At 36.1% G+C, this 12050-nt stretch overlaps 1 protein-coding gene across 7 annotated transcripts in view; it reads right to left on the bottom strand.

Moving 5' to 3' along the window:
* DCAF6 (DDB1 and CUL4 associated factor 6) overlaps positions 1 to 12050 on the bottom strand; it is a 142211-nt gene that overhangs the window by 83298 nt on the left and 46863 nt on the right. For all 7 annotated transcript variants that reach the window (XM_032318047.1, XM_032318048.1, XM_032318049.1 and 4 more), the window contains exons 5-7: positions 6290 to 6403; positions 5530 to 5665; positions 1905 to 2119 (exon numbers count right to left, since the gene is read on the bottom strand). In XM_032318047.1, the coding sequence (XP_032173938.1) occupies positions 1905 to 2119; positions 5530 to 5665; positions 6290 to 6403 (465 nt within the window). The remainder of the gene's footprint in view (positions 1 to 1904; positions 2120 to 5529; positions 5666 to 6289; positions 6404 to 12050) is intronic.

Genomic DNA, 12050 nt, shown 5'->3' with positions numbered 1-12050 from the left:
CTTAAGGATACTGACAACTAATTTCTTCTTCTATATATACCTGTGAATTTCTTAGTTTATTATACTAAGCATGATTTATTTTTATAATTATAATACTTTTTCAGAATTATTTTTCTTAATTTAGTTGATTCAGCAAAGAATACCAAGAAAACCATGTTCAGAAAACCAAGTGTTCATGACTCAGCCTCATTCACTCTGATTATGCAAACATATTTTGGCTCAGTATTCTATGGTACAAAAGCTGGCTGGCCCACTTAAAACGTTTCTGCACTTCCAGCTTTCATTATGTAAGAGTCAGAAAGCTGGACTGTAAGTTCACTGGAGCACAGGCCTCAAGAGGAATTACACAGCAGCAACAAAATGCAACAGCAGGTCTCGTTTTCAATAAAACCAATAAACTCAAAAATAGCCTTCATTAGCCAGCATCCCATTTTCTTTGTCAATTTTCTAATTCACTTAAATACACCGGAAAATTTAAAATCCCAAGAATATTTATAAAGATGTCCGGATTTTTCCCTAATATTACAGACTAATCTGCAATTATAACAACCGGATAGAGTTTTGTGTATCACAAGAATCAGAAAATTGTTCTTCTTTACTACCTTTAAAATATGTTCACTAGTAGGAGTTGGTCCAATACCAAAAAGTCACTAATAATAGTAAAGCAACAGTTAATTTCAAAAACATTTACAAGCCAAACAGTAGTGATTAAACACAGGACATTGGAGGAAAAAAAAAAAAGTGAAAAATATATTGGAGAAAGAAGCTAAATGGGTTACAACAAACATTTTTCTACTGCTGCATACTTCAAGGATATATTATTTCTGGTTTTTGCCTTTTATAAATAAGAAGATGGTTTGCTATTTTATTTTTTTAAAACTGTATTTTTAAGTAATCTCTATACCCAGTGTGGGACTTGAACCCACAACTTCAAAATCAAGAGTCACATGCTCCTCTGACTGAACCTGCAAGGTACCCCAATGGTTCACTATTTCAGAGTTGCCTAGTTTCCTAGTATATAGATCTATATATAATAATTAGAAAATGCAATATATAAACTTCAGTTAGACTAAATGTTTATGCTCACCAACAGGATTTTACCTATTACCATTTACTATTCATATATGGACAACAATTCCCTCCTCTCACCATTGTGTGTGTATGTGTGCATATGTGTACTTTAACTTAACTTTTTCTCACTTATTTATATGTATTTTGTAAAATGCACCTAGGGAGGTATGTTACTAGTTCTTAACTGTGACAGAGAAGGGGATCACTGTCCACATCTGAATAGTAAATGGTAACAAAACCCTATTGGTGTATAAACATAAACATTTAGTCTCATTTTGAGTTTCAACATCCAGCTTTTATTTTTTTAATTGTTTTTTATACGACTGTTAGAACTACTGACATTTCTTGCTCGCTGCTGTGCCGCCATAAAATTAGAAAAACATTTTGCTATTAAATATTTTCTCTTTAAAAATATTTCACAATGGGACGCCTGGGTGGCTCAGTTGGTTAAGCAGCTGCCTTCGGCTCGGGTCATGATCCCAGCGTCCTGGGATCGGGTCCCACATCGGGCTCCTTGCTCCGCAGGGAGCCTGCTTCTCCCTCTGACTCTGCCTTCCACTCTGTCTGCCTGTGCTCGCTCCCGCTCGCTCTCTGACAAATAAATAAATAAAATCTTTAAAAAAAAAAAAAAAAAAAAAAAATTTCACAAGACTTTCTTCTAGAGCTTTATCCTTAATGATTAGCCCCTTTCATGTATACTTGTGCCCTTCTACAAAACCTAGACTATAAATACCTTGAAAATCAATTCTATTTTTTGAAGCCCTTCAAGTCCCAGGAGTCACTGAATTCATGTTTCTGAATGGAATGAAGAACACGGCTTTGAACAATCTTACCTCTTCTCTTCTTTCTTCCGCAGAAGGAGTCTTAAGTTCTCGCGCTGTATCATCTTTCGGGTCAAAAAGATATATGTAATCTGAAGAGTAACTAACAAGAATCTCTCTGCCATCTTCACTGTAACACAGCGATGTCACCCTGCAGGACTTATTATTAAGATGGGAAGGGATAAAACGGGCAACCATTCCAGTAGTTCCTCGACCTGCATAATTCCCTAAATAAAAAAACAGGAAGTTGTATACATTTTTTGAGAAAAACGTTTTAAAAAATCTGAATTATGAGATACGTGATTTAATGTAGCAATATAAAATCCAAACTATCATATTCTATTTCTAGGAAAGGCTCTTTTCTTAATAGCCTAATTTTATAACAAAATAATAAAGAATATAGTATGAAGGTTACGTAGCTTCAAAAAAAATTTCCCGAGTGGCTGGAATTACATAGATTATATAAATATTTTATAGATTACATAAATGTTTTATTTGAAATACAAGTTATTTAATCAATTAAAATGATTTGTGATTATAGTTACACTAAATCACCTTCCAAAAATTTTCCTCCAATGAAGATAATATAATTTTTACAATATAAATAGGTGAGCTTATATTTATTACTAGCATACTAGATAAAATCGTGCATTTTCCCTTTAAAATTATTTACCTTTTGCTTTAGGTTAGAAAAAGTTCTTTTAGTTTATTGACTTATTATTCTTAGTAACCTCTATAGTCAACGTGGGGCTCAAATTCATAACCCTGAGATCAAGAGGTACATGCTCTTCCAACTGAGCCAGCCAGGCACCCCTATGTTTTTTTATTTTATTTTTTTTAGATTTTATTTATTTATTTGACAGAAAGAGAGATCACAAGTAATCAGAGAGGCAGGCGGGGCAGGGGGTGGGGGAAGCAGGCTCCCTGCTGAGCAGAGAGCCCTATGCGGGGCTCGATCCCAGGACCCCGAGACCATGACCTGAGCCAAAGGCAGAGGCTTAACGACTGAGCCACGCAGGCGCCCCTCAGCCCTATGCTTTTTAAAAGATTTTTGATTGTCATGAAATTTTCCTCTTGTAAAATGACAGAGTAGGGGCAGTATTCCAGCTTTAATTTTGGCAGTCAACAATATAATATAATATGATACGATAGGGAGGGGTCCAACTGGCATTTTGTGCCCACTGAGGTCTGGGAATGTTAAATTCTAAGAAAAACTGTATAAGGAGACCTACTGCACAAGGTCTTGTCCTACCCAAAATATCAGTTGTGTCCCACTGTTGAAAAATATTAATTTAGCCTAGAATTTCACCTTATATTACTACTGTTTCTCCTAAAAGTGCATATCCAAATAGGTAAGATTTCTCAACCACAGTTCCAAAAAACAAACCAACCCCATCCCCAAAAACCACCTACTCTTCCTTTTTAATCTTTTTTTTTTTTTTTTTTTTTTTTTTAAAGAGAGTGTGCACACGATTGGGGGCAGGGGAGAGGGAGAGAGAGAGTCTCCAAGCCCAGCACGGAGCCCAACTCAGGGCTCAATCTCACGTCCCTGAGATCATGACATGAACTGAAACCAAGAGTTGATGACTAACTGAGCCACCCAGGCACCCCCAACCTAGTCTTCTCATTTCAGTACCCTGTGTCAATTTTTACTGGATATAAACTGACACTGAGATTAAGACTGTTAGTTTCTGGCCAGCACCACTTTTATTTTTAGCAATATAAAGTATGTGAAAATATACAGATGTAGGTGTATTTGCTGGGTGTGTGGGTATATAATCCTGGCCTTCCCTTATAAGAAAACACTAATAAGCTGGCTTTAAATGGAATATTCCAGAGGCAGTTTCATTCCACAATGGAATGAGAAGCAAATGAGGAGTTTAAGAAAGATTCAACTTCAGGGCTGCAGCAGCATCAGTAAGTACTTAACAGGGCTTAAACAGGGCGTGAACAGGTGCCACATACCCACTATTCTTCCCTAACTCTCCTCTCTACAACAAAGAGAAATGAGGAGAGCCAAGTGTTCTGGGCTGATAGTGTTCCCCCACAAATTCATGTCCATCTAGAACTCAGAATGATTCTGGAATATTTGGAAATAAGGTCTTTGCAGATGTCATGAGGACATATTGCATTAGGGTGGGCCCTAGATCCAGTATGACGGGTGTCCTAATAAGAGGAAAATGTGGATTCAGATACAACACAGGAGAGGATAGCATGTACATGTGGAAGCAGAGAGTGAAAGGAAACATTTAAAAGTTAAAATTGGGGACGCCTGGGTGGCTCAGTTGGTTAAGCAGCTGCCTTCGGCTCAGGTCATGATCCCAGCGTCCTGGGATCGAGTCCCACGTCGGGCTCCTTGCTCAGCAGGGAGCCTGCTTCTCCCTCTGCCTGCCATTCTGTCTGCCTGTGCTCGCTCTCTCCCCCTCTCTCTCTCTGATAAATAAATAAAATCTTAAAAAAAAAAAAAGTTAAAATTGGGGGTGCCTGGGTGGCTCAAGTTGGTTGGGTGTCCGCCTTTGGCTTGGGCCCTGATCTCAAGGTCCTGGGATCGAGTCTTATGTTGGGCTCTCTGATCAGTGTGGAGAGAGTTGATGTCTCCCTCACACTCTCCCTCTGTGCTCTCTCTCACTAATCAATCAATCAATCAATCAATCTTTTTAGGGATGCCTGGGTGGCTCAGTGGGTTAAGCCTCTGCCTTCAGCTCAGGTCATGATCTCAGGGTCCTGGGATCAAGCCCCGCTTCGGGCTCTCTGCTCAGCAGGGACCCTGCTTCCTCCTCTCTCTCTGCCTGCCTCTCTGCCTACTTGTGATCTCTCTGTGTCAAATAAATAAATAAAATCTTTAAGAAAAAAAAATCAGCCTTTTTAAAAATAATAATAAATAAATGAAAGCCAAAGTTGTCAGCAATCACCACAAGCTAGGACAGAAGCATGCAAGAGTCTTCCTGAGTGCCACTGACAGAAAACCTTTAACACCTTGATTTTAGACATCTAACCCCCAGAAATGGGTGGTAATTTGTTATGACAGCTCTAGGAAATTAATACATCAACTGTTAAAATTTTTTAAAGTGATAAACTGCAGAAGTATCACCTAGATAGGGTCATAAAAACTTCATGTATATATGTATGCATGTATGCTCCATGCCCAGTATGGAGACCAGTGTGGGGCTTGAACTCATGACCTTGAGATCAAGACCTGAGCTGAAATCGAGTCAGATGCTTGGGACACCTGGGTGGCTCTGCTGGTTAAGCATCTTGCCTTCGGATCAGGTCATGATCCCAGGGTCCTGGGATCAAGTCCCACTTCAGGCTCCATGGTCATCGGGGAGTCATCTTCTCCCTTTCTCTGCTGCTTGCCCCGCCTGTACTGTCTCTCTCTCTGTCCTGATAAGTCCTTTAAAAAAAAAGGACTCTCTCTGTCCTTTAAAAAAAAAAAAAAAAGTCAGATGCTTAACTGGGTGAGCCACCCAGGCGCTCTAGTAAAATGTCGTTTTTTCTAATAATCCATATTGCTTAAACACATTGTATTTAATGAATTTTATGAAACTAATGAAACCTTAAAATTGCAAACATGTCATAAAGATTTATTCTCTGAGCTGACAGAATCTTATATTTTCTCTAACATACAGCTTTTTACCTGTGGCTCTTGTGCCCAGCATTCGCCGATCATATATTCGTACTGAGCTATCTGAACAGCCAACAGCAAGGTAATATGGTATCGGTGGGCAAATAGCGACAGATGTGGCAGCACGTCGGCAGTTAATTAAAATATCCTAAAAAAAGATTATACAACACCAGTTACACAAAGTACTGCCGTAGAGAGGCTACTCTAAAGATTTAAAACTGTGAAATATTTTAACATGTAAAACATTTTCCTTTTAACTAGAAGAAAATAACCATTCTCAGAAATCCTAACTTGGTTTGATAATGAGAAGGAAAAACAACATGGTTTTCTTTATTTTTCAGATTTCTATCAGTTTTCCAACAAAATCGGCTTCTGTGAAGCCAAAATAAATATACTCAGTCAATATTCCTTCTCGGGAGTTTATTACTCTAAGGGAAATTCTTTTTTTCTTTGCAGTTTCCTACACAACTCTAATACTGACTTCTAATACAATATTATACATTTACCTTATGAAACAACCAAAATATGAAATATAAATTTAATTCATGGTTGAAAAAACAAACAATACATGAGTAATGCAAATTGCATTCTGAAGAGACAAAATAAAAATTATTCCCAAATATAAGACTAAAACACAGAGTAATTACACTAGATCAACAAAATTTAATACAATCAAATTCACCCATAATCTTATAACCCAGAGATACTTAATGTCCAATTTTAATTTTTATCTTAATTTTTTTGGTCATTTATATAAAAATTTGATTCTTACATCTTTGCAATCTTCTTTTGTGCAGCTAGTTTTGATACGTGTATCAAACCACCGAACAGTTCCATCTTCACCACAAGAGAGAAAAGTATATGGGTCATTGGGCACAGTCATAATCTGTAGATGGAAATCAAAGTACAGGTAATGTTATTAAACATTTAAACAAATGTCTTTGAAAGATACTATATTACTTAAAAAATTAAGGAATAAATAAAGAAGTAAAATTGTTTTCATATTTATAGACGATCTGATCATCTAAACAGAAAATCTTATGTAATTAATTTTTAAAAAATAAGTATTAGAATAAGTAAATTTAGAAGAGCTGCAGGATACAAGGTCAATATATGAAAATCAATTGTATGTCTATACTACGGCAACAAAACCATTAGAAACTGAAAATTTAAAAATAATAACATTTATAATAACATGAAAAATATAAAATGCTTAAGGACATAAAAGACACATAACAATGAAAATTATAAAACATTACTGAATAAAATTAAAGTCCTAAATAACAGGAGATAAACTGTGTTCACTGACTGAGAAATTTAATATCGTCACTTCTCCCTAAACTGATATATAGATTTGAAATAAATTCCAGCAGGATTTTCGGCACAACTTACAATTTGATTATCAAATTCCTGTGGAAACACAAAAGACCTAAAATACCTTAAGTAATGTTGCAAAAGAAGAACAAAGGACTTATACTCCTGGCTTTAAGAGTTACTATAACTACAGAAATTAACATAGTGTGATGGAGGCTTAATAATAAATCATTGGAAGAGAACAGGTACTGATCAAAAATAGATGAAAATACATATGGCCAAATGATTTATGATAATGGTGCAATGAAAACTCGGTGGAGAAAGAACAGTGTCAGAAAACTGGATACCCACAGGCAAAATAATGAACCTCAAGCAATATTTCATACTTTCATTAAAAAAAAAAAAAAAACAAAACAGGGATCATTGATCTAAGTATAAAACATAAATATAAAACTTCTAGGAAAAAATCTTTGTGACTCTTGGTTAAAAAAAGATTTTTAGATATAACATTGGCCCATAAAAACAAAGAACTTTGGTAAAATGGGCTTCCTGAAAATTTAGAGCTTCTTTTGGAAGGACAATGTTAAGAAAATGAGAAGACAAAACTGCTGACTTGGATGAAAAAATTATAAATCACATACCTGAAAAATATCCAAAACATATCTTGAAAATCCCTCAAAACTCAATAATGAGAAATGAATATACCACTAAAACAATGGGGAGAAGATTTGAACAGACAATTCACCAAATACATAAAAATGATAAGCACATGAAAGGTATGCTCAACATCATTAGATAATTGGGAAATAAAAGTTAATAACATGAGAAATTCCACTCTGTATCTACTAGGATGTCTAAAATACAAGATTGACCACAGCAAGTGTTAAAAGGATGCAGAACAACTGGAACAGTCGGGCACTGCTCACAGAAATGCAAAATGATACAACCACTCTGGAACAGTTTGGCAGTTTCTTAAAAAGTTAAACTTATACTTCTAATATAACTCAGTCATTCCATTACTAGATGACTACCAAAGACAAATGAAAGTACAAGTCCATACAAAGACATTTACACAAATACACAAAACGGCTGTATTTACAACAGCCCAAAACTAGAACCCAAATGCCCATCCAAAAATGAAATATAAAGGAACTGTGATAGATCTTTAAAAAGGAATATAACTCAGAAAGAAGATGTTAGTTACTGATACTCTTAACAACATGAATGAATCTCAAACATGAGTATTATCCTAGGTGAAAAAAATCAGACCAAAGGAAGAATACATATGGTTTGATTATATAATCTCATTCATATATAATTCTTCAAAAAATATAAACGAATCCACAGAAACTGAAAGATCAGTCATTCCCAAGGATGTGGAGGTAAGTAGGGACAAAAGAGAGGGAATAAAAATGGGAATAAGGAAATTCTTGCATATAATGGATATATCCATTACCTTGACTATGCAAATGATTTCAAGGGACAATAAATTGTCAAAACTTACCAAATTGTATTCTTTTTAAATCAATACTATCAACATTTCATTTAAAGATAACTAAGGTACCAACCAGTGTAATAAGTCAAGAAAAAGAAGCAAAAGGTATATGGTTTGAAAATAAAAGAATGAAAAATGTCATAATGTAAAAAAGATATGACTGTGTAGACAGAAAATCCAAAAGAATCTATAGTTGAATTATGATCACCAATTAGTGAATAAAAAGACTACTAGTTTTAAAATATTATAAAGTCAATTGTATTTTTTTATACCAGTAACATTTAAAAACTAAAATACTTAAAAAGATAACATTTACAACAGTACTAAAGTATCAAATACTTTAAAAAATTTAAGGAAAATTGTACTGTAATGCCACACTAAAAATTATAAAATATTTTAGTGAGAGAAATTAAAATCTTAATAATTACAAAAATATATCATCCCCATTCACTGGAATATACAATAATTGTAAGATATTAGTTTGCCCTAAATTTATCTTTAAATTCAGTATAATCACAATCCAACCTTCAGCAAACTTTTTGTTGGAAACTAACATGCTGCTTTAAAAAGTTATACTGGGGGCGCCTGGGTGGCTCAGTGGGTTGGGCCGCTGCCTTCGGCTCAGGTCATGGTCTCAGGGTCCTGGGATCGAGTCCCGCATCAGGCTCTCTGCTCGGCAGGGAGCCTGCTTCCCTCTCTCTCTCTCTCTGCCTGCCTCTCCATCTACTTGTGATTTCTCTCTGTCAAATAAATAAATAAAATCTTTAAAAAAAAAAAAAAAGTTATACTGAAACACAAAAAAATCAAGAAGTCAAAATGTTCTTGTAGTAGGAACAAGAAAATGTACTCTATTAGATACCAAGAGTCATTTCAAAGCTATGGCAATTAAAACAATTTGGTACTTAAAAAAGTACAAATATACCAATATTTGGTCTATACCAATAGACCAATGGTGCAAAATAGAGTACAGAAATGATCTATGCATATAGAAACTCTTAATTTACAGTTAATGGCATGCGGAACAGCAATGGGGGAATAAAACCAGTATTTTAAGATGGTGGGTAAAATCCATATGGAAAGAGTGATATGATCAAGATTGCAGAACAGAAAGCCTCAACTCACTCTCCTACAAAAACAATGACTTTTAATAACAATATAAATTCAAAGAGCTTTGGGGCACCTGCATAGCTCAGTTGGTTAAACGGTGGACTCTTGATTTTGGATCAGGTCATGACTCCATGGTTGTGAGATGGAGCCCCAAGGCAGGTTCCACGCTAAGCATGGAGCCTGCTTGGGATTCCCTCTCCTCCCTATGCCCCTCCATCGCCCTCCCCAACCCTACTCGTGCACTCTCTCCCTCAAAAAAATAAATAAACTGAAGTCAAAAAGCATTTATGAAAATGCCTAAAACCAGTTAAGAAGGCAGTATATCAGTCAAGTTCAAAGCCAAGTACAGCCACACTGAAGGGAAAAAGAAAACTTATTTCATTTTAATCATATCAGTGCCTGCCCCAAGGCAACACAGTTCAATACTGGGGGGAAAAAGCCCAACTGCAGGTTCTCCATTGGAAAGGAAAAAGAAGAGTAGAATGTCTGTCCAGCTTACGGGTGGAGGAAGGCTGCCAGGGGACTAGTTTCTGTCTTGCTTGAGTCAGCATTCATAAAACTGGCACATCTTGAGAACAAAAGAGAGCTCAGTGGCTTCAGTGAAAGACCAAAAAACCTGCAGTATCATTGACAGAAAAGGGAGCAAGGTCACTCTAAACAGAAAATTAGATACACAAGACCAGAGAAGATACATCATCATAAAAAGTCTAAGGGATCTCCAGAATCTCTAGCTGGGATGATTGGTGAAGACCTTCCCTTATACAAAACAAGTCTATAAAGACGGAGAGAGATAGCTGTTTTTATGAAAGCAAAAATCGTAACAACAAAATACAAGGCACACAAAGATACAGTGAAACAGCCCTATCAAAGTAACAAAATAGCTTCAGAAATTGACTCTAATAAGATGCATGAATCACCTAAGAATTTACAAATTAATTATCCTAAAGAAGTTCAATGCACTTCAAGAGAACACAAATAAACAACTAAATGAAACTAGGAAAACGACACATGAACAAAAGGAGAGTATCACCAATGACCAAAAAAACTGGAAAAAAGAACCAAATGGAAATTTGGGGACTGAAAAATATAATAATTACTTTAAAAACTCACTAGAGGAAATCAACATCAGGCTTGATCAAGCAGAAAGAAAAATCAGCAAACTTGAAGACAACTCTTTTGGAATTACCATGTCAGAGGAACAAAAAGGAAGAATGCAGAGAAGTGAAGAAGACCTTAAGGGACTTACAGGACAAAACAGGTAATATATATGGAAGCAAAATATATGGAAGTTTCAGATGGAGAAAAAGAAGGGGCAGAGCACTTGTTTGAAAAAATAATGGCGGAAAACTTCCTAAATCTTCCCAAAGAAAACGGATATCCACGCTCAGAAAGCTCAAAAGGACTCTAAACAGGCTGAACCCAAAGAGGTCCACACTCAAACACACTACAGACAACCTGTCAAAAGTCAAAGACAGGGGCACCTGGCTGCTCAGTTCGTTAAGGACCTGCCTTCGGCTCAGGTTATGATCCCAGGGTGCTGGGATGGAGAATGAAACATAAAAACAAGAGTGCCAAAATCAGTATAAGATGTACTGAAAATAAAAAAAGTAAAATGGCAATCAATAGTAAGTACTTCCCTATTAGTAACTACTTTCAATGTAAACAGTACCTTACCAAGTGGGAAGTATACAGCAGTAAACACCTACATTAGAAAAAGAAAAAAAAAGATGAGGGCTTCTGGGTGGCTCAGTGGGTTGAGTCTCTGCCTTCAGCTCTGGTCACGGTCTCGGGGTCCTGGGATCGGCCCTGCATTGGGCTCTCTGCTTGGTGGGGAGCCTGCATCCCCCTCTCTCTCTACCTGCTGCTCTACTTGTGATCTCTCTCTCTCTGTCAAATAAACAAATAAAATAGTAAAAAAAAAAAAAAAAAAGAAAGAAAGAAAGAAAGAAAAAAAATCTCAAATCAATAATCTAACTTTATACACTTCAAAGAACTAACAGAAGAGCAACAAATGAAACCCCAAGTTAGAAGAGGAAGGATGTAACAGACTAAAGCAGAAATAAAGGAAATGGAAGACAGAAAACATATCAATGAAACTAAGCTGGTTTTTTAAAAATATCTTCAATATTGACAAACTCTTACCTAGACTAATAAGAAAAAAAAAAAAAGATACACAAAAGCCAGAAATGAAAGAGATAAGAGGAGATATTACTAATTATGCCACAGAAATAAAAAGCACCTTAACAGACTTGTATGGGGGCACCTGGGTGGCTCAGTGGATTAAAGCCTCTGCCTTCGGCTCAGGTCATGATCCCAGGGTCCTGGGATCGAGCCCCTCCACTTGGTGGGGAGCCTGCTTCCCCCTCTCTCTCTCTGCCTGCCTCTCCGCCTACTTGTGATCTCTGTCTGTCAAACAAATAAATAAATAATCTAAAAAGAGAGAGAGAGAGAGAGAGAGAGACTTGTACTAATAATTATACAACACATGGAAAAACCTAGAAGAAATGGATACATTTCTAGAAACATACAACATACCAAAACTAAAACAAGAAGAAATAAAACAAAATTTTAAAAAGATTTTATTTATTTATTTGACAGAGAGAGAGCGAGCACAAGC

Source organism: Mustela erminea, chromosome 17 (assembly GCF_009829155.1).
Source record: "Mustela erminea isolate mMusErm1 chromosome 17, mMusErm1.Pri, whole genome shotgun sequence".
NCBI lineage: Eukaryota > Metazoa > Chordata > Mammalia > Carnivora > Mustelidae > Mustela > Mustela erminea.
Note: the sequence above shows the minus strand (reverse complement) of the source record. Positions and strands in the feature narration are given on the sequence as shown.